This window comes from Pleurodeles waltl, chromosome 4_1, assembly GCF_031143425.1.
Source record: "Pleurodeles waltl isolate 20211129_DDA chromosome 4_1, aPleWal1.hap1.20221129, whole genome shotgun sequence".
Lineage (NCBI taxonomy): Eukaryota > Metazoa > Chordata > Amphibia > Caudata > Salamandridae > Pleurodeles > Pleurodeles waltl.
In genome coordinates this window covers 140,250,181-140,273,777 of record NC_090442.1, presented here as the reverse complement: position 1 = coordinate 140,273,777, position 23,597 = coordinate 140,250,181, and the positions used below count along the sequence as shown (strand labels likewise).

Sequence of the window (23,597 nt, the reverse complement as noted above, 5' to 3'; positions counted from 1 at the left end):
GTCTACACTCTCACCTGCATGCACTACCACTACAGCCATTAGGACCCGCACCAGCACATCCACCACCACACCCCGCTCACCTGCACTCACCACCCCCACTACCATTTACACGTCCCCTGTGTCCTCTCCCAGTGTGTCTGTGACGCCCCCTCCCGGGCACACACACACCCAACATCCATCCACCTCACGACAGCCTCCAGCACATGCACCTGCACCCAAATCATCAAAAGTTACACCTCCTACAACCACCTCCTCTTCCTCCACTCCCAGACCCCCTCCAGCTACCCGTACCAGTGTTCCTAAGAAACTTTTCCTGAGCAACCTTGAACTCTTTCCCACCACCCCACCCTCCAATTCATAGGTCCCGTACTAGCACCTCAGCCAAAAAATCTCCAGTACCAGTGGTGCCTGTTTGAGGTATGTGGAGTGCACCGGGCACCAGGGCAGCCAATGTGACACGGAGCCAAAGCACAGCCAGTCCACCCCCTGTGAATCACCAGAAGTTTGACAGTGCCCAACGGAATAGGGGGAAGACTCCAGCCGGCAAAGCCGCTCACAAGGGTCCCGGGGGGAGTGTCGACTCAGCTGTGACTCCTCCCAAGGTGGGGAAGGGGCAGAAGAAAGCGCCAAAGTCTGGGAAGAGCAGCACGGCGGAGAAGGCCGCCATCATCCCCACTGCACAGGAGGCCACCGCCAGCCCGATCGTCACTGACCAGGAGACCACTGCCAAAGTCAGTGCCCAGGAGGGCAGTCCCATCGTCAGTGGCCAGGAGGCCACCGCCAGAGTCAGTGCCCAGGAGGGCAGTCCCATTGTCTGTGGCCAGGAGACCACCGCCAGAGTCAGTGCCCAGGAAGGCAGTCCCATTGTCACTGGCCAGGAGGCCACTGCCAGAGTCAGTGCCCAGGAGGGCAGTCCCATCTTCACTGGCCAGGACGCCACCGCCAGAGTCAGTGCCCAGGAGGGTCCCGGCAGCCACAGCCCCGCTGGGCAATGAGGGACTGCCATGGCATACACCGCTGCACAGGTCACAGACAGCAAAGTCAAGCACCGCTGAACAGGGCAAGCACCACTGAACAGGGCAAAGACCGCCATGGCAAGCACCGCTGAACAGGTCAGAAACTGCAAAGTCAAGCACCACAGAACAGGGCAAAGACCGCCACGGCAAGCACCACTGAACAGGGCAAGCACTGCTGAACAGGGCAAAGACCGCCATGGCAAGCACCGCTGAACAGGGCAAGCACCGCTGAACAGGGCAAAGACCGCCATGGCAAGCACCGCTGAACAGGTCAGAAACTGCAAAGTCAAGCACTGCTGAACAGGGCAAAGACCGCCATGGCAAGCACCGCTAAACAGGTCAGAAACTGCAAAGTCAAGCACCGCTGAACAGGGCAAGCACCGCTGAACAGGGCAAGCACTGCCAACTCAAGCACCGCTAGCCCAAGTGCGGCAGGGGAGTGACGGAACTGGGACCGTCACGGGGAGAGTAATGCACTCTGGGCACCAGTCCCCCTCCAGAACCAGTGGGGAACAGCATCCACTACCTCAGTCCTTAACAGGATGAAGCACTCTGGGCACCAGTCCCCCTCCAGAACCAGTGGAGAACAGCATCCACTACCTCAGTCCTTAACAGGATGAAGCACTCTGGGCACCAGTCCCCCTACACGAACCAGTGGAGAACAGCATCCACTACCTCAGTCCTTAACAGGATGAAGCACTCTGGGCACCAGTCCCCTCCCGAACCAGTGGAGAACAGCATCCACTACCTCAGTCCTTAACGGGATGACGCACTTTGACCACCAGTCATCCTCCAGAACCAGTGGAGAACAGCATCCACTACCTCAGTCCTTAACAGGATGAAGCACTCTGGGCACCAGTCCCCCTCCAGAACCACTGGAGAACAGCATCCACTACCTCAGTCCTTAACAGAATGAAGCACTCTGGGCACCAGTCCCCCTCCAGAACCAGTGGAGACTGTCATCCACTTGAGAGACTGTGGCTTTGCACTCCTCAGGATTGAACAGTGGGCAACCCACCCACTGTAGAGACTTGTGAGACTGTGGCTTTGCACTCCCCAGGATGGTACAGTGGGCAAACCACCCACTGCAGAGACTTGTGAGACTGTGGCTTTGCACTCCCAAGGATTGAACAGTGGGCAACCCACCCACTGTAGAGACTTGAGAGACTGTGGCTTTGCACTCCCTAGGATGGTACAGTGGGCAAACCACCCACTGTAGAGACTTGAGAGACTGTGGCTTTGCACTCCCCATGATTGAACAGTGGGCAACCCACCCACTGCAGAGACTTGAGAGACTGTGGCTTTGTACTCCCCAGGATACATCAATGGGCATGGAGCTCCCTTGTGGATCTGGCGTTGGGCTGTCATCCGGCTGAGGTGCCCCCCCTTCCCTTCCCCCTGAGGTGCCTGTTGTATTTCGATCTGATGCCCCTGCAGTGTTCTCTCCGTTTTGCTCAGGTATCGTGTGTGGGCCTCGCCCATGCATTTTGGGCCCAGTGGTCCACGGACATTGAATGGTGCATACCTGCACTACTAATCGTGATGTATATTTTGTTGAATGTGTATATATATCTGTATATATTTGCTTACTGTATTTTGATACATTACAATGGTTGCACTCATTTCCTTTTGTCTTTGCATTCTTCCGGGGGGTTTTGGGGTTGTTACTGTTATGTTTGGAAATGCATTGGTGTGTGTGTTGTAGTGGGTGAGGGTCGGGGTGGGGGTGTTGCGTGTGTGTGTCCCTGACTTTTGCCTCGCCCCTCCCCTATGTCGTAGGTGCAGTACTCACCATTGTCTTCGGCGCCGGCGTTGATGATGATCGTACAGGAGCAGGGAGACTATCGCAGGGAGTATTTGGAGTTCCGGCTCGATGGTGCCCTCCTTCCTCGTGGAGTGTGTAGAGGTGAGCGTTTTCCCATTGAAATGGCTGTTTCCGCCGTGTTTTTATCCACGGTGAATCCGCCCCGGAAAAGGTGGCAGATTGGTAGGTTGTGAAACTGTGGGTGGTACTTTGTCTCCCATCTGTCTGTTGGCGGTGACCGCCGTGCTGTTTGTCCGTACCGCTGTGGCGGTCGGAGTGTTAAAGTGGCTGTCTTTGTTGGCGGTTTCCGCCACGGTCATAATTCCCTTTTTTTTTTCGCCAGCCTGTTTCCGGTCTTACCGCCACTTTAACACTGTCCACCAGGGTTGTAATGACCCCCAATATTTTAATATAATGTACATCTATTCTCATATACGAAAGTGTCACTATAAAATGGCGGCCGTGAGATTACGATTGAAACTAAATTAATCTCTGGTAAATATTGTGGATTAGGCATTGGTAAAATGATTGAGTGAGTTATCTCCTATACCGTATAAACACGTCCACATATGAGATTATAATGTTATATATATACGTACACTCCTGTAAAATGGCGGCCATAGAAACTTAACTGAGAGCGATCTACTCATGTGACTTTCAAGATGCTATTAATGACTGAAATGCACCAATAAACTAGTGTCTCGGTATAAGCGCGCTCCATTATAAAAACAAGGAATTTTGACAACAAACGGATAGCCTTAGATATGAGGATCCTTTCACATGATTGGCTCATAATACCGAGAATTTGATAAAGTAGTAAGGTAACATTCAAATAAATAAAAATTCGGTTTTTAAAACAATTACAATTTACATTTTCGATCTATGTGTAAATTATGCACTTTTTGTAGTTTATATTCATTGTAAATAAAGTTTGAAAATGTATATTTGTAATCTAATTACTATAAGTGGTCTTAGAACAAATATGTTGTACTGTTCTCATGATATAATAGGGCCAATTAATATAATCGTAAAATGGTAGTGATAGTTATGTGAATGGAAGTGTGTTTTATGATTAACCCTCCAGATTAAAATGGATATATACAAATACATGAATATTAAGAATGATGGTATGTTCCATTATAATTGCAATATACAGATTCAATTGGGTAACATTAATTCAATGAGAGTTGATTGATTTCGTTATGAATTTCACAGCATTTTTTATATAGCACTTTAGTAGGTAGAGACGTTATGTATGTTTTTATAGTGTAAATATTGATATATTGTATTTTATACTTATATTTTTGTAGCCCTGAAGAAGTCCATTTGGACGAAACGCGTTGGCTATGGATTCTGTGATTTTTCTAATGGATCAATAAAACATAATTAATTTACCCAATGGATTATGAATTATTTATTTGGATGAACTTTGAAGATACGATTTATACGATCTCCACATACTAAACATATGGTTGTGCTGGGTCTTCTATTTTTGATTATTTAAAACCTATGTTTTTTTCTAAGACCTATGGGGTTGGCCCTCTTGACCTGAGCACCTATATTGTTTTCTTTATCTGGGATTAATATTGAAAGTGCGGCAATCACCACCTCAACCCTTATTCAATATTTGATCGTATGCATATGCTGAGGGGTGTGTATGTGAGTGTATGCATGCGTGAAGGGGTTGGGTGGTTTGTATGTGTGTGGATGGGCGGGGGCATGTGTGCATGTGTGGGGACATGTGTGCATGTGTGTGCCAGCGACAGGAATGGAGATTCCTGTCGCTGGATGCTTGACTGCCAGGGTTTTCGTGGCAGGGTGACCACCACGGAAAGCCTGGTGGTTTGCAGCTTTGTAGTCCGGCCAGCAGCCTGAAGCCTGTTGCTGGGTTGGAGGTGCTCACCGCAAGCCGTAGGGGTGTGACCACACGGGCGGACCAGGCAGCATTGTGGATGGTGATATGGCTTTCCTTATCGCTGGGTCTGTGGCAGAAGGACCGCCATGGCGAGGTTTGCGGTCTCATGACTGTCAGCCTCGTAATGAGGCCCATAGTGTGGAATCAACAACTATCATATTTTTCATTAGCATCACAGTGTCTTCGGTTTCAACTTAGAACACTAACCAGAGAGCACACACATCCTGGTATTCCTAATTGTTTGCCTTGAGTGGCACCTTGAGGGTCACACTTCGCTCATTGCACATCCACCACTTTTTACCATTTCTTAAAATACTTTGGGAATTGTTTTTTCTTAAAATCAAAATGATATTTTTATACATAAGCCACAACATGAGATATATCCTCAACAAAGGACAGAAGAATACCACAAGCTGCACAGTCCAAATTAGTTTGATAATGCATTACCCCAAACTACAAGATATTAACAATTTCCTTTATACTTTTTTGTGCCTATGAGGACACCCCCAAAGATATAATTTTTTCCCTCCTGTTTGATGCACCAATCCATTGCCATTCTCCAGTTGACCAAAGTGGGAGGGAATGGAGAGTTCCAGAATTTAGCAATGTCCCTCTTGGGGAGCGTTGTACCAATGTCTATAAGGGTGTGATCGCCTCGGGTTCTCCCAATATCTTCTGCAATACCCAACAATGCCACTTGCAGAGATGGGTCTATTGATGTCCCCAACAATCGTGAAAAAAGTAACACTGCCCACCAGGATTGCCCAACAGGATGACATTCCCATGTCACATGGGAAAAGTGTGCTTTTGTCTGAGGGCAGCAATACATGTTGGTGCCACCAGCCTGCCCATGCACCTTACTCTCACTGGTGTGAGGTGGTCTATGTGGGATGCTTAAGTTGGATAAATTGAAGTGTCTATGAAATGACCATGGGGCATACATGCATTTCTCTGGTCAGAGCCCTAATAGGGGCTCAGCCAATCCTCCTAATAGTCCCATAACATAAAAAAGAGGTCTGATGAGTTATTCACAAGAGTTTTGTGGGGTATATTTAAGAAAAATGCACTGCACCCAGTGCAACTCCAATTTTCTTACACCCCTTAGCGCCCCCCCTAATGCCACCATGTGTGCGCCATATTTAAAATAAAGCACACCAAGCCGGTAGTTAGGGGACTAGCGTCAGAATATTTTACGCTACTCCAGTGATTTGCAGGATTAGCATCAAAACTTTGGATGCCAATCCTGCAAAGCACCCAGAGGCCCATTGTGACGAATGGAAGCCTCCTTTAAACGCCTCCTCTGAGCAGGCGTTAAAAGTGCCAAAAAAACAGCGCCAGAAAATCTCTTTGCTTTCCTTGCGTCATTTTTTTGGCCCCCCCCTAACGGAGGAATGCCCCCTTTGCATACATTATGTCTGGCGGTGGCACAATGTAACGCAAAGGGTTACAAAGTGGTTCAATGCATGCATTGCACCACTTTGTAAATATATCACAGCGTTTTTGGCCTTCTAACGCCACATTAGCATTAAAAAAATGACGCAAATGTGGCATTGGATTGGTGCTAGGGGCTCTTAAATATGCCCCTTTACATATTGGAAACATGAGGATTAAATTCAGAGATATCACAAAGGTCATCTCAATGTTGTTTGAGAGCATGACAAAACTGCAGGTAATACAACAGCTGGGATTTCTGCAGGGAGTCTGAAGGTTTTTAAATGATTTCATGTGGGACACCTGTCATACGTCTCCAACCATGGAAATGGCAGTCATATCCCAACTATGGAACCGCTTGAACGAGGCTAAGTGTTCTAACCATCTCCCCTTCCACAAGAGTGTCCCTTCTACCCCTGCCAATCCGTTTTAGTGCAGACCACCACACGAACAGGGCCACCATAGCAATGCTTCAGGAGGTTGGAAGGGAATGGGGTCCCCATAAAGCATATCCAGGATATTGTCCCGGGCCATGAATGCTATTTCTATGCAAATTGTGGGGGGCATGCCACCCTACAATCATTAAATCATTACCAACATCTGGGCTGCCTAGTGGTATAAACGAATATATATTATGCCCATCCCTCCATCGTAAGTCGATTGAACTAATTTACCGAAGGCAAGATGGGCAGGTCATTTGAGCCACAGAAAAGATCATATCTTGGCAAGTATCTTTTGGAACCAGGTTGCGGGATGTTTTGGAGGACATACACTATTTGAGGTAGAGCCATCATTGAAAACAAGGCTACCATGCCAAGAATTATGAGTGGGAGTTTAGAAAACCTATCAAGGTCTATAATGAGCTTAGTCGTCATGGGTTTTAAATTGAGGCTTCAGGTAAAGTTAGGTTCCAGCGCTATGTGGACTCTTAAGTACTGGAAGCTGACTCTCGATTGACAGCGTGACTGTCAGTCTATTGCGTCTATGCAAACCTTCAGGAGAACTAGCAGCAATTTAGCCCAATTGACGTATAGGCCAGATGCCTCTGCTGTCCAGATGGTGGCACCAGTGGCGGCCGGCAGCTTTAGGAGAGAGGGGGGCGGGCGGGACACACACACACACACTCATTCTTTCACACACAGACACGCATGCACGCACATCCATTAACAACACTCATACCATTCAAACATGCACGCACGCACCAAACATTCATTTTAAAAGATCGCACACACTCATTCTTTCACACACACCCACGTCCATTAACAACACTCAGAACACTCAAACATGCACTCGCGCACCAAACATTCATTTTAAAAGATCGCACACACTCATTCACATGCACGCACATCCATTAACAACACTCAAAAATGCACGTGTGCACCAAACATTCAATTTAAAACATCACATACACACACACACACACTTACCTTCAGCCTCCAGGTCCCAGGAGGGTTGGGACTGCTGCCTTCCCTCATTGGCTGACCTTGGGTCAGCCAATGAGGGAAGGCAGCAGTCCCAGCCTTGCCACAGAGTGGGATGGGGTCAGTGAAACTGTTGACCCCACCCCACTCTGTGACGAATTTTCACTGATTGACACTTGCCCTGGGCACTTCAGGGCTTAAACCTGAAGCACCCAGGGAGAGTGTCAATTGGTGACGCTTTCCTCATCACCCAGGAGAGGGCCTCGAGGCACCTTTGCTGAGCCGAGGAGGTCACGCCCACAGGAACTGTGACCTCCTCAGCCCAGCAAAGTTCAGCTCAGGCAGCCAGGAGTGTGCGCAAATCGCGCATGCCTGCTCCTGGCTGCCTGAGCAGATCATGGAGAGTCTGTCAGGCTGACCTTTGTTCAGCCTCACAGACACTCTTCCTGAGGGGCAAAAGGTGGGGGGGGCGTGGCCCCTCCGCCCTAAAGGACGGGCCACCACTGGGTAGTACTCATTCAGCTTCAGGATTTCCTTCAAGTGTGGACTGAAACCTTACTTCCATCCACATCAAAATGTCTTATAAGCATAACTGAGAACCCCACAACCCTTTTACAAGTTGAACATCTTAGAAGGCAAATCTTTCTCACTTACTCCAGGGTGCAACACCCATTGGGTTGAAAGGGCTTTGCCCCCTCCTGTCAGCAGCCTTAATAGGGGCTCGCTAGGTTGAGACAGATGGGTCCAAGGTCTGTTTCATCTTGCTAGAACTCAGAGCGATAATTATAGCTTTACTATAAATAAACACCGAAGGAGTAGTCAGAAAATTAAAATCTCTCCCACTTTGAACCAAAGCTTTTATGGCACCAAGCAAGTGAAGCAAGTCATCCCGACCCTCCCAAGAACCGTCTTGTCTCTTCTATCCAAGCATCTATCCATTCATCTTTTCATTCTTCCATGCACCGCTGATATCCACCATTTCACCTTTACATTCTGTCATCCAATCTTTCATCCAACATTCTGTCAGCATTCGGTCCAACCATCCACCCTTCCACATCCACCCTTCCATATCCAACCTATCCTCTTTTCACTCAGTCATCCATCCTTTCATTTATCCATCCCTTTTTCATCCATTTACCCATCCTTTTAGGTACCTGTGTATCCACCGTTTTGTTCATCCACCCTTTCACTCATCCATCCATCCTTCCTTTCACTTATCGATCTATTTACTCTTTTACTCATCCGCCCATCCGTTCACTAACTCATCCATCATTCCATCCTGATACACCCTTTCATCCAGCCACCCATCTACAGTCACTTTCACTCATCAATCCATTCCTTCACTCATCCATCCTTACATCCATCTTCCCACTCATCCATCCATCCACTCACCCATCCATCTACACCTTCAGTTAGCCCATCCATCCATGCATCCATTTACCCTTTCACTCATCGATCCAGCCTTTCACTCACTCAGCCATCCATCCTTTCTGTCATCATCCATCCATCCATTTACATATCCATCCATCCAGGCACCCCTTCACTCATCCACCCATCCTCCCTCCCTTTCATTCACCCATTCTTTCACTCATTCATCCATGCATCTATCCATCCACCTTTTCACTCACCCATTCATCCACTCTGCCCATCCATCCTTGCATTTGCTCATTCATCCATTCACCCTTTCACTCATCCATCCCTTTCATTCAGCAATCCATCTATCCTCCCTTTCACTCATTCATCGATTGTGGCACTCACCCTTTCTTGCATCCATCCACTCATCCATGCATCTATCCATTCCCCCAACACCTACCTACCATCCACCATTACACTCAGACATCCATCCACAACCTTTCGCGTTAATTAAGAGTCTTTGCCGAGTTGCAGACAGAAGAGGCTCATCAAAAACCCTACCCCTGCTGTAGCTGCTACAGCAGGGGTGGGGGGGGAAGTTTGACTGCGCCCCTGATAAAGACTCACCTGGGCTACATAACGTGCCCTGGTTAGATTTAAAGCAGCAAGGGACACAATTGCTAAATAAACGGCAGATGTATTGTGCGACGCGCCCATTAGGTTTGTGTTCTTTCCACTGTAGTAATCTCGCGTAATTTCGAGTCACGTTTGTTACGCATAATTCCTGTAATCACGTTATTACACCATGTGTAATTGCATAGCACTCGGAACAAAAAAAATAGCGAGAACGCAGAGGAACAATGCAAACAACCAACGAGAGGTTCGTGCGTTTATGCGCTATATTTTCAGCTCAAAATTCATCCTAAATCAAAACTGACCACGAAGACGCCTTTCATGATAAAATGTAGCAACAAATGCCGGTTTTGTATCTTGTGTACATCCGTGAAATGTTTAGAATAATTTACGTAAAAATACAAATGCAAATTGCGGAAACTTCACACAACCCTAATTTAAACAAAAACCATAACAGGTAAGCTACTCGCATTACGAAATTCTGGTAAAGCGAGCAATGATAACATCAAAGAAGAAGTCTGAGAAGTAGTGTGCTTTCCAAAGACAAACAAAAGTTTATGGAACATCAGAAAATACATCTTGGTCGTTGTCTGTATTTTTGTTCTTAAGTGATGTGACAGCATTCATAAAATGTGACACAATTTTAACTTGAAATGTGCAAAAGAAATGTTACATTCAGGCATAGGGACTTATTTACTTGACATATGCACGGTACATGGTGTTGCAAATGCGCATAACGTTTGCATATACTAGGTACACACGAGAGCAACGCGCTAGGAACTGTAGGAACTGTTTAGAGGAGGACCTGTCTTGCAGCTGTGGTTTTGCTGTCCTTCTAAAACATTTTATGCTCAGACTTGTGCCTCACGGAAAAATTATGCATGATTTTGTACTTATCAAATGGCAAGAAATTTTGCAAAAATGTGCTAACTACATTTGTGATTTTCACAAGATTTCGTCGGTGTAATGAAAAGTTTGTCCTAGCCTAAAGTGCGTGTAAGTACCACTGTTGTGACTTTTGCAAAAATATGTGTCTGCCCTACAGGGCACAAGTATGGATTCCAGCGGGGGGAATCAGTCTTTCATTTTTCTTAGATTTATAAAATGTGTGTCAATGAGCTGACTGCAGAAGTATGTTGTAGAAGTGCTATAGAAAGCAAAAGTCACCATATACTTGTGCATTCAAGAAACAGCTTTCCGTGAACACCAAGGTTACAATAGGAACAGAGTATAACACATAACAAGCATTGGAAAACCCAACAGATCTGGGGTTGGCCCTGAGCCTTTTGACTTTGTCAATGCTTGTTTTATTTTGTCATTGTTTTTATGAAATCCTTTGTTTTAGGAGCTACCAGGCCATTGCCAATTTGAAAAAAACTAGTGAACAAAAACATTTTTTGGTCTAAAAAAAATCAGGTATATCCAGCTGCGGCAGCAGGCGCAAATCTCAAGGGGAGGGACGTGGGGTGGGGGGATACATTAAAAAAAATAATGTACCTTTTCCCGTTGCCAATGCCTGCTGCCGCGCTCCTCTCCTCTTCTTCTGGTGTCCTAGCATTCACTGGGACACCAGCACAGGCTCCCCAGCAATCCTGGCGCTGCTCTCATGCCAAAACTAGCATGAGAGCAGCACCAAGATTGGTCTGAGCAGCTTGTTGTGTCACTCAGACAGTGCACTAGAGCTTGTGCAGTTTCTCCAACCCACGGTGTAGCACAGCCGGCTTGGAGAAACCTAAATGCGCATGTGTTTTGCCGGCCTGAGAAGGCTGGCCAAACACACATGCGCACAGAGAAGTGCATAAACTCCACTCCCCCTCCCCACTACCCACTCCTGTGGCCCGGCCCAGCCTCTCACTTCACCTGCTGCTGGCTGAGCCAGGAGCTAAAAAATAAAACGATAATGATATATAGTTTTATTTTTCAGCTCCTGGCTAACTTAGCCAGGGGGCCGATGCTCCTTCGCCACTGCGAAGGAGCCGCCCCTGGATAGACCTGCTAATTCTTCCCTTCGAAAATGGTATATTTTCTTTCTGGGGTAAGAAGATCTACAGAGAGTAATCCCAATAATAATGGAGTGAACAAGAAGGTGCATAGCTTGGTCAGTAAGGCTCTGTGGGTGTGACCTTCAGATTTCGCAACAATCACACTGGCATGTAATGTTAAAATGTACACACAAATAAATAACTCCCTTTATGGACTTAACAATGTTAACTCGCTATTACATTACTGGCACACAGTTATAATATTTCTGAAATAAAGTATGCACTACTTTATACAGCCATATGTAAACCTTACCTAAAATACTCTTATCAGTTCACCTTTTGTATATACATTTTATTTAATTTATTTTTATACACTCTTTAAAATAAATTCACAAAATTACATCATATGAACAATAAAATCTTCACTTAATTATACTACAATAAGAAACTTTTATATCTTCAATTTTTCAAAACATTTTAAATATTTGTGTAATGATGTACAAAAATATGATGAATGTAGAAGTGATTAAGAATTTCTTTTAAAGAGTGTATAAAAATGAATGAAAGAAAACATATACAAAAGGTGGACTTATACACAAAAGGTGGACTGATAAGGGTATTTTAGGTAAGGTTTACAAATCGCTGTATGGTAATTTATTACTTAGTGCATACTTTATTCCCGAATATTTTAATAGTGTGTCTGTAGTGTGATAGTGTTTTAATATTGTTAAATCCATAAAGGGAGTTTTTTGTTTGTGTGTGTATATATATATATATATATATATATATATATATATATATATATATATATATATATATCTCAACCCTGTCCCTTTTTGGTGTGAAGGGTATCTCTCCTACTTGTTGGAATATGTTAAAATACATTACACGATAAGCAGGGCGCACGAGAGGGGCTTAAGGGACAGCGAAAATGGCGAGGAATGTGGATTGGTAGGGGTACTAAGGGAGAGAAGGCGCATTATTTAGAGAAATAACAAACATTTGTTAAGTCTTTCCGAACAGACGAGAGTGTGTGCGCGTTATTATCTGTGTTAAAATTCCAGGCGAAATCTCGCCAAAGCCGACTGAAAGCACCTGCGTCCGACTATTAATCACAAAATACATTTATTAAGGGGTGTGACACCCCAAACACCCCCCTGAAGCTACGCCACTGTGCTTGGCTGTTCAAGGTTTACGAGTGTAACTTCGTTTTGAGTTGCCATCTCTTTGCAGGCAGCTGAAGGCGGCAGGAATCCACACGATAAGTTCATGTGCAAGAAAACCACCTAGGACACCAGTCAGACTAATGAGGCCCAGCCAGCCCCGCGCTTGACCTCACACTGCCACCTTCCTTCATGCACAGGCAGTGACTGTGTAGTGGGGCCCCGGGCCCTAGGCTCTTGGCTAGAGGAGCGCGCTGCTGAGCACTGAGGCCAAACATACGTAAAACGATGCCCCTTCAGAGTCCTGTTTTACATGTTCTTTGGAGGCAGAAAATCGATTATCTTCGGTGCACAGGACAGGGACATCAGGCACACCCCTTCACGCAACCCCTCCCCAATAACACGACGAACAGAATGATCAAGGATCTCCCCTTATAACTCCCTTGCAAAAGAAACCTAACCAATGATCCAAACCAAAATATCTGCACCCAAGCTCATTGTTACAGTCTATGCATTGGCTAAGCTTCTAGTACAGAGTCCTTTTTGCATCATGCACATAATATTCTCAAAAAAGGCAAGCTGAGATGATTTAGTGTTTATTTCGACTGGGGATTATAGCAGACCATCGACTTCCATGAAGTGGAGCAGATTCTAGTTTGTGCAACTAAAGGGAAGCGAGCTACTGTTGCAAGGCTGAAGCCAGACATGGACCAAGGAGAGAAGAGTAAGGTAACAGGAGTAGAGATGGCAACAGTGAATGCATTGACAACTCTGGTATTAAAATGGACACTATTCTAGCTTGAAACTGAATTTGTTGAGAAATTGAGTGAAAACCGATTATTTTTCATCTGCTGCGGGATCTTGCTTCTCTTCCTAGAATTCATCATTGAACGGGTACTCTGGATTCTTTGTGTCCCTAGAAATAAAAAGAAAACATAATGTTTAATTTGAAATGTCCATTTTGTGAAGAAGATAAGTAAATATTAGAGAGCTCCACCTGGAGGGTCCTGCCATTCTCCCAAATGAACCAGGGATGTGTCAGATTTGAACCTTCCTGGGATTTGTTGGTGAAGGAATGTCTATTCTAGTTACAATCAATCCCATTCTCACTTACAAAACAACAAAGAACAACGTAAACAAAATGCAATAACATTGAGATTCATAGTGGAGAAATGAGGGTGGCCAAGAGAAAAATGTCCACAGCCCTGAGAGTCACACTCTGATTCCCAACAAATACATAAGCCTTACTAAAACAAGGAGGCTTCTGGAAATCCATGATCAGGCTTGATTTTTCGAACATTGATCTTTCAAGTGGCTAGGTATAGCATCCCTTTTCACAGCCACACTTACTAATGTGCTCTAATTTTCAAGGAAATTATAATTTTTTCTGTGTGTCCTCTCCATAACAAATCCCAGATACCAGTTAAAGGGAGACCAATAAATCTGGCTAATTTTGACACCAAATGGCCAATTTAGAAAATTGAAAATGTCTTCCCGTGCATCCAGTGCTCTTACTCTCACTGCTGCAAACCTGGAAGCACATGTGTACAGTGCTGTAGAAACATGCATTTTGAGACATCCCTCCGAGTCCTTTGAACATTCTGCTGTCTAATTGAATAAAAGACTCATTTTATGATAAAATAACTTACATCTTCAAGTCCATATAGCGCAGGTTTTTGTTGAGTCCATCAAGGGCTTTCATGTCTTCAGGAGTTAACTGAAAGTCGAACACCTGCCAAAAAAGAATAGATCATCTCCAGTGAATTAACGAGAGAGTTATCATCATTGGACAAAGAAGTGGCCAGTGGGAGGAGAGCAGTCTCCATCTCCCCCATTGCAGAATGTGCGGTTGATGAAGACCAGGACTCCTAGGACTGGACTAGTTTGGCGTTGGGTTTTGGTGGGTTTGTGAGGAAGCTCTATTGGGAAGGCTTCAACTTTTGACATCCTTGCACATCTGATAGCTGTATTGCTGTTGTAACATGTAGGGAAGATGGACAGTGGGATATTTTTAGTAGCTGGGTTGGGGCTGTAAATCTAGGGTGGTTTTCTAGTGGTGGCCAAAAGGAAGATGGTTACCAGACACCCACCCCTACGGCTAACAGCAAATGCCAATGTTTAATAGAGGAAGTGTTCTGGAAGGAAATGTAGTGCTAGTGGAAGGGACTGGAAGGACAGGAGCAAATTAATTCTGCTGGATGGAGGCTGTAAAAGAAATCTACAACATGGGGAAGATTAGGGAAGGGAGAGAAGCCATGCGAGTTTGTACCAAAATCATATGGGCTCATTGGAGGCCTACAGGAGGTAGTTGGGTGAAAGCTGAGTAAGATTGGAGGGACGGAACACTTGCTGCAATGTGAGGCAATAAGAAATATTAGTAGGGGCTCAGCGGTGGTGTTTGATTACTAATTTATCAGAAATTTTATAAACCTACACACCAGCAGATGGGGGAACCTGAAAAGGTGGAAAGTGGTGGCAAAATGTCAGGCAGGCCAGAACTGGAGACCATGAAGTTTTGGCAACAGGAGTGTGTGATCAAGAGAAGCATGTCTTCCAGCAATTAATAACAGCAGGTTTCTGGCCAGAGAGAGAAATACTGTTTATCTTCATGTTATGGGTATTTATAGAGTGCATTATCAGCCCATAGGCCATCCTGGTGATGAGCAGGTGAGAACCTTGCCTTGTAGGACTGGGAGGGGGTTTAATCAGAGAGCCAGGTTGGAGGAAAGTCCTCCTTTTTGCCCTGGTCACCCCTAAATGTTTTGGACAGTTTCTGGAGGTTACCGACTCTTGGCTGTGCCCTGGGTACTGCTAACCAGTCCCAGGGCAGGGCTCTGTGTAAAATGGATTATGCAAAGTAGGCTAATTATAATTGGCAGTATCAACCTACCTATAAGTCCCTAGTATATGGTAGGGCATGTAGGTTTAGGGACCCCATCATAGGCGCTGCACCCATGGGTGCACTGCTGATGTGCCCAGTGTCATTTTAAAGGCAGGCCTGTCTTGCCGGCTGCTTTTAAGTTAAAGCTAACCCCAGATTCGACTTTGAATTAGGTACTTCCAAAGTCTTAAACTACCTTATTTTTACATATGTCACACCCCTAAGGTGTGTCCTAGGTGCCCCTCCCCCCAGTTGGGTGAAGTGTAACTATAAGCAGGGACCTTATGGAAAAATAACCAAAACCGTTTTCCCTCACTGTAGTGAATGGGCTCCATAGGCTAACATGGGGAGACTTTATTTTTCAATAATAAAGTCTCAAACGGAGCTAAATATTTCAAGTTTGGTATCAATCTTATTGTTATAATAAATTGTTGCATTTAATATAACTACATCTGGGAAAGAGTTTTAGAATTCTACCTGAAAGTTGCCAATTTCAGCCCTTTAGTGCCCTTCTCTGATTGGCCAGCCTCTGGCAGCCTGGCCAGGCTGCCTTGATGAGATGTGAAGTAGCCTGGGCTGAACACAAAGGAAATGCCTGGGGGAGAACTGCCTCAGCAGATGGTGAAACAGGACGGGGGAGAGCAGCCAAACTGTACTTTAAAGGAGGGAAGGACATTTGGGCCAGCTAGTGGACCTCCTACATTTCATGCAAAACCAGACAGCCAGGTGCCCCCTGATTAGATTAGAAGAGGGCTGGAAAGGGGTGTGTTAAGGGAACCTAGCCACACCAGTGGGTGGGCTCAGCCAGACCTAACCTCTGAGATTGAATTTCTGCCATTTTGGATTTTTGGAGAATGTTGCTCCCTGGGATTGATTTTTCCACACTTCCCAGGAATTGGTCACTCAGAGGGCGGTAGCCTGCACGTGATTGGACGGAGGGCCACCTGGTTTTCATCCCAGGAACAACAATAAAACTGGCAGAGCTGCACTCCACTTGAGATCCCTACAAGGAACACAACAGGAAGAAGGGCTGCCCTGCTGGACCCCTGACCTGCACCTGGACACTGCACTCTCAAGGACTGCATCAGGTGCACACATGGGGTTCAGCAGTAAAATGACTATGCCTGTCTTCTACTGCTTCAAGAAGGGACTCCCTGTTTGTGCATTCTGAGATTTGAAGTCCTAACCTTCAAGGAGCAATTCAGAGCTTCTGGAACCTTGAGTTGTGGCCTCCTAAAGGACCTTTAAAGAACTGTTGGAAGAAGATCCAGAAGTTTGGAGAAGATTGGGGCATTTTAAAAAAAAGCTCCATAAGTGGACCGATTCGACGTCGTGAGTCAAGCCGGCTTACGTCGACCGCAACAAACCCGCTGAAAAGCTCTGGAGCCCCAGACTTCCAGGATTTCACAGGAGCTCAAGGAAAAGCAATCTGATGACGTTGACTCAAAATCGACTTGCTGTGGAGAGTCGTCCGAAGTAACTCCAAAAACGTTTCTAAGTCCGAATGTAAAAAGTTGACAAGGCTTCCTGCACAGGGTCTGTTCTTCCTCTGAGATGCGAAGTCAACATGGTCTGGATGAGAAATTGCAATATATATAACATGTGATCCTGTTGCACAAGAATTCTGAGAGTTTGTTGCAAAGGTCTTTCATTCTGATAGTAATGTGCATTTAGGTTCCTGGATTTGTTGGTGGTAGCTTCTCAAGGTTGCTTTGAAGATGTCTTTGTCCGTGGCTTCTTGGCTCATTCTTCACTTGCGCTCTAGTTGTTAGCAGTGCTGTTTTGTCATCCTGTGGTTTTCTGTGTTCTAGGGGTAGTCCCCCAGTAGTAGGTGTTCTGTGGTCAGTTGTCGACTGAGATGTTTTGAAAGAGAAGAAAATCAAGTCGAGGAGATGTCCGGCAGCATCTGTGGGCTCGGTGATGTTGATGTTTCAGAGATTTTTCAAGTAGGGTGATCCAGGTGGGGTTAGAATGGTGTTCTCAGTGAAAATTCAGGTTCCCTAGTAGGATGAAGGTGCTGGAGTGTTGGATAATTTGAGGTGGCTGGACGATTAAGAATAACCAAGTGTTCTGGTCCTCCAAGAACTCCCAGCGCTTTTATAAATGAAAGCAAGTTCTATGTTGATGCAAGATTCTCTTTGAAGGAGAGTTCACCATCACTTTGTCCTTTAAATATACATTAAATACTCCAGCTGGTCAATAACAAGGGGTTTAAGATAGACAATGGCTCTTGCATAAAAGGGACAAGATACTTTGGAGAAAACAGAGTTGAGTGGTAATGGAACATCTGCCAGAAACTGAATAATTTTCTAGTCTCTTAACCATCAGTATCCCTGCTTCTTTTACAGAGGCTTAGGAGGTTAAGTGTGATGGAGAAGCCACCACTTGTTCCGTTGTTAGAAGCACCCTCAAGGGCACTGAAACTTTTCAGTATAACAGGTGCATTGCTATTTAGTTTTCAAAAAACCTACTTGGTGTAATGATTTGTCTTAAAAAAAAAAGTCCAAGTAACAAATCTGGCCCAGTCAGTTATATCACCAAGGCATGATGGTTAAGCTAGCATTTTGTTTTCACTGAGCCCCCACAGGGTGCAGGATTAGTTTTTGGGAAAAGGAACCACTGACCCAGGAACAACTCTAGACTTGGCAGGGGACTGGGCCTGTGAAGGTACTGCTGCATGGAGGTCTGGTTGGAAAGGTCTAAAGGAGGCTGTCACCTCCTGTTTTCAGTGTTTTTTTGAGGTGAGAGAATCCAATCTAAATGTAATCAGAATATTGATCTGCAAGATATCTGATAGAAATATGATTCTAGGTGAAGAGTTCACCCTTTCCACATGTATTATGTGGATTACAGAGAATGAAAGCTGTTCTTGGAGAGGAGAATGAATGGAAGAATTACTTGTAAGTGCAAGTTCACTCAAAGGCATCTTGGTACTAAGACTGGTGCACAGTAAGCTCAAGGACAATGCAATGCAGAAGTATTTAAAGGGACAGAAAAAACTTTCATTGGTGGTCCCTTCAACGCCTTGCCCCCAGTGTCCAAATGAGGTATGTGATGCTTGAGGGTGTTGATTCATTTGGCTCTATGGGGAGGCAACTATTTCAATTGTGAACCCCCATGGCAGCATCAGAAAGCTGCAGCTGGTGCCACACAATCTCAGTATGGTGAAAGGGGAGCTGTGGAATTCTTACAATATCAGGGTAATATTTTTGCTCACAAAGTGCCTAAAACTTCTCTCCCTCAGTGTGGTCTCGCAGTAAGTGGGTATTGTCTGTTTTCGAGGATTAATTCCAAGCAGCCAATAATGTTGAGAAACACATAACATTAAACAATATGCAGAATGGAAGCCACAACACTTAATACAATAAAAAAAATCCCAGGGCAGCACCACAGCAAACACATATGATATGATATATGGCATATAAAATGGCATGACATATGAAATGATACAGTCCAGCTGCTTCCTGGCAACCTCGGATGTTTGGAGATGTACCAAAAGAGTGCCTACATGATGACTGAACACCATAAGTGATTGTACTTTTAATATGCAATCTCTCGACTAAGAGTAATACATCCTGTTGCACATCCAAAAACCGTTCAACCAAGTCACACTTTTTTGCCTACCTGTATATTTTGTTTAATGTGTTCCGGGTTGAAACTTTTGGCCAGAACCACAATACCCCTTTGAAGATTGTAGCGCACGGCAACTTGGGCTGGTGTTTTCTTGTACTTGTCACCAATCTTCTTGAGTACAGGGTCTTGCAGAAGGACAGGCGATTTTGGATCAGTCCTAGGCAAGAAATAAAAAGGTGAATTCTGTGTTAGCAGGGCTAAAAATGCAAGAATATTTTGGGAATGGTGGGCGATTAAACACAGATATATCCCAGAGAGATGGCGTAGCAACATACCCTGGCTAGTTTTAGGTAAAGGCGAGAAACAAGGCATGTTTGACCCAGACTACATGTATGTTTTGTATAAATGAACAAATACCGTATAACATAAACTACCCCAACCATACAATATTAGGCTATTTCAAGTAATTGAGGGGTTCTGTGACCTTATAGAGGGACAAACCACACAACTAATTTCTTTCATAAAGTAACATAAATTGCAGGTCATTTACTACTGTAAGAAGGTGAAACAGATTAGTCGAGATGAGATGAAGCACATGGACCTTCTCCGTTAGACCACTATCAGTATCCAGACCCTAATTTGGTTTTTCATTACTTCGTTGGTAATGAAAAATCCTTTATTTTGTGGAGGGCGCGATAAATCTTGAGAACATACTACTGAAATATGCTTTACTAATAATATGCTATGGTGCAGGAAATTCTCTGCTACGTTCCAAGTCTGTATTAGTCCCTACGTCTCTTGTTAAAAGTTAGAGAGAATAGAGTGGGATATTTACAACACATGATAAATACTATCACCCCGAAGTGAGGTATTTACCAGATGTATTAACATCATATTTCATGTTTTTAACCTGAAAACTAGGCATAATAAGCAGAACTGGTATTTAACACATTGAATAATATAGCATGTTTTGCATGTTTATAGGCCATTTCTACCAATACATCTTGCCAAGGTTGCCTATATCAAGGGACAACTGCGAGGTCGTGAAAATTATCCAGGCAACATATCACCCTCATCCAATGTATCCAGAAAGGCTTGTTAATCTTTGATCAGTGACTGGGCTTATAAGTAGTCTACATTTCACAGTAGAATGCAAAAGTTGCAGCAGCAAGGGTGCTCTTGTGGACAACCTCAACATTTCCAGCAGACGAAGACCATCAATTCCTGGAGGAAAAGGTCTTGATGTCCTGATGAAGCGCCCGTCCTGTGCAGGCGGATTTTTGGGCAGCTTAACAAGCTCGCTGATGGGACAGGACAAGTGACAAAGCCCTGTCTTCAGGCACTGTATTTAGGCCTCATTTTGAACATCTTTCCCTGTGGCCTTGGTCTTCCCTGGCTTAACTGCATTCCTTTTTTGAAAACAACATTATCACAATCCGGCTGGGGGGGGTTGCTTTAGTGCAGGACCCTGAGGCATATATACATAATGAAGTTGCTGGTGAACTCAATCATAGCCTGGAGGCAAGTTGTAGAGACGGGGATCAGATCTGAAGAAATATCAATGGGATCAGTAGAGGCCCCACCTGGGCATAGATCCAGGCTCAACATGGTTAGAAGGAGGAAGCAAGTGAAAACGGCGACCACGCCTAGAGGCGTATGGAGCGGGCGGTGGAGCTCTCTATCACCTATGCCTTCTACTCTGCCTACTTCAAGAAATGCCGATAAGAGTCGCCTAAACACTGTTCTTCTTACCTCTGTGTATCCTGTCCTTCAAAACAAACAGAAGCTAAACTCAAAAGAGCACTCCCCGTGTGCAATAGGAATTACCAGTGGTAAAGAGCCACACATGTCAGGCAAGATACGACAGTGGAGGCATTTTCTCGTCCCGTGGACTCATTCCAACTCGTCATAAGGTCCAAGAGTGCTAAGAAGAGGATGGCTTGCAAGGGAGTCAAGAAACACAGACCTGATTTAGAGTTCGGCAGACCGGATACTCCGTCGCAAATGCGGCAGATAGTCTGTCCGCCAACACCCATAAAATATAATCTACTTGTAATGCAGTGGATGGGATTTCCGTCACATTTGTGACTGAGTATCCTGTCTGCCAAACTCTAAGTAGGACCCTAAGGAAGGACTGTGATGAAGAGGAGAGAAAGGGTAGTTTAGAGTTCGGCAGACCGGATACTCCGTCATAAATGCAGCAGATAGTCTGTCCGCCAACACCCATAAAATATAATCTACTTATAATGCAGTGGATGGGATTTCCGTCACGTTTGTGACTGAGTATCCTGTCTGCCAAACTCTAAATCGGACCCTGAGGAAGGACTGTGATGAAGAGGAGAGAAAGGGTAGTATGGAATCTGTTCTTTGTAAGTAAATTAAACACACCTGCTACCTTGAAGAAAAGGAAACACAATGTTTGCAACAGTTATAAGTGGATTTGTTCTAAAGTTAGCTATCTCTCTTAAAATGCATGGGAACATGCAGTGCAATCAATAAAAGAACACAGGTGCATTGGTGACAGGTGTGCCCCATCTAGTAGGGTGAACAGCCATGTGGGGTGACAAAAATGGAACAGAATAATGTGAATAAAAAAGTGTAAGGTGTTAGTTTCATGGTTCGCCAAGGGCACTTGCTACTGGTAGCTTGTCTTGACCCAGACAGGACATTGTTAATTGATAATTATGGGGTAATGAAATCAAAATACAAAAACACAGGAAATAAACAAAGGAAAATTTAGAGGTGTGGCTAGGGGATGGGGACAATGGCAACCTAATCAGGAGTAAGCTAAAATGGGCTTTAGGGAAAGGTCATAATAAAGTATGGAAACTACTAAGTCTTATGTCCTGTGTACCTTTCAGGACTGCGGCCTCGCTGCGTATCCCACAAGAGTAACTACCCTGTGGACGTATCTGTACAGCTATCAGCTGAGGCTGTCTTCATGTACCAACACATCAACGACTGTTTTCTAAAAGAGGTTTTAATTGTTAAAAATTGTGTTTTCACTGGGGGTGCACTTTTTTCACTATTTTGTTTTTTCCACCAATGTAATTCTGTGTGTCTCTTATTTTGAAATTAAAAATATTGGTTGAACCTATACAGCAAGCTTAGGTACTAGTTGCATGTTATATACGCCAGACAGATTAGAAAACTGCCTTTGCTTGGTTTGATTCATTCAAAAGCAGTACTTTCTGCTTGATCATATATGTGAGATAAGTGAGTTTCACATGCATGTTTGTTCCATGTTGGAGTGGCCAGTATTTTTGGCCATGTGCCTGCTGAATTTCCTGCTTCTTATATTATCAAATAGGCTCCATATTTTAGCCGCTTTTGCTCCTTTGGCTTCTAGGCTGAGCAGCTCAGAACTACTAATACTCTGTCTACTAGGGCTTGGTTCAAGCTTAAGTCTAGTAATGTCAATAAGGCATTTTTCCCTCTCCTAGTTCTTCATTCTTTGAACAAGACCTAGTTACCAACTTGGCAATATATTGAGAGTCGATAGACTCTGCACTTAATGTGACCGCTCCCCCATATTAGAATCTTGAAGCTTAAGTACCTTGCACTACATACTAGTAGCAATCTACTAGTACAAAATATCCCCGCAAATAATCACTCAGTCATTTACCCCATAAGAGAGAGTGTATTTCTATTTCCCTCTCAACATAGCCATGGCCTACTTTCCCCATTGTCAAGCTAGACTTTGTAAGGCATGCGGTCATCAATTCAATCTGCATTCAGAACTCTTTTGTCCTTACAATTTCTCATCTCTACTTGATCCGAGTGTACAGCAGCCCACCAGGGCAATGCCCTTCGACTTGCAGTACTCCAGCAGTTTACTCTGGTTCAGATACACGTGGCACTCCACCTGCAGAACAAAACACTTGTTAAGACAGAGCACAAGTGATGGCTGGAGCTGAACAAATATAATTCTGATAAAATAGCCAATAGCATTCAGAGGTATATATGGCTCAGCACACAGAAGCCAAATTAGGAAGGGCAGAAAGAAAAAGCCAGTGGGACCAACCACTGAGGATCATATACCTAAGGGGTACCCGAGGAAAACAGTGTGGCTCACATTTGAAACTGCATGTAAGTCAATCTTGTGAATAGCAGGAAGTCATGGTCTACACAGAGTATAATTATCCTTCACAGGAACATCATAGAGACCCAACCCAGATAATGCTTATAGGGCTGAGACCAGAGATAGAGCACAGTCTCACAGGATTAATAATATTTCGTATGTTCAGCTACAGTTTTTTACTCTTTGTGGAAGTAACTTATAGTAGTATCTAAGATCATATAGGAATCATTAGGATAAAACAAACAGACACAAGCTGCCCATATTTTATCCTAGAACCCTGGCAAACTTACTTCAACTATTCACTTGGTACTGGTTCATAGATAAGTTTAAAAATAAAACAGTAA

The 23,597-nt window shown here is 44.5% G+C and overlaps 2 protein-coding genes across 2 annotated transcripts in view; one reads left to right on the top strand and one right to left on the bottom strand.

Annotated features, from left to right (window-relative positions):
- LOC138287475 (rho crystallin-like) overlaps window positions 1-23,597 on the top strand; it is a 383,283-nt gene that overhangs the window by 34,917 nt on the left and 324,769 nt on the right. The gene's annotated exons all lie outside the window — the stretch shown is intronic.
- LOC138288486 (3-alpha-hydroxysteroid dehydrogenase-like) overlaps window positions 13,299-23,597 on the bottom strand; it is a 31,779-nt gene continuing 21,480 nt past the window's right edge. The window contains exons 6-9 of the mRNA XM_069230041.1: window positions 22,928-23,037; window positions 19,224-19,389; window positions 14,368-14,450; window positions 13,299-13,634 (exon numbers count right to left, since the gene is read on the bottom strand). Of these exons, the coding sequence (XP_069086142.1) occupies window positions 13,592-13,634; window positions 14,368-14,450; window positions 19,224-19,389; window positions 22,928-23,037 (402 nt within the window). The 3' untranslated portion in view covers window positions 13,299-13,591. The remainder of the gene's footprint in view (window positions 13,635-14,367; window positions 14,451-19,223; window positions 19,390-22,927; window positions 23,038-23,597) is intronic.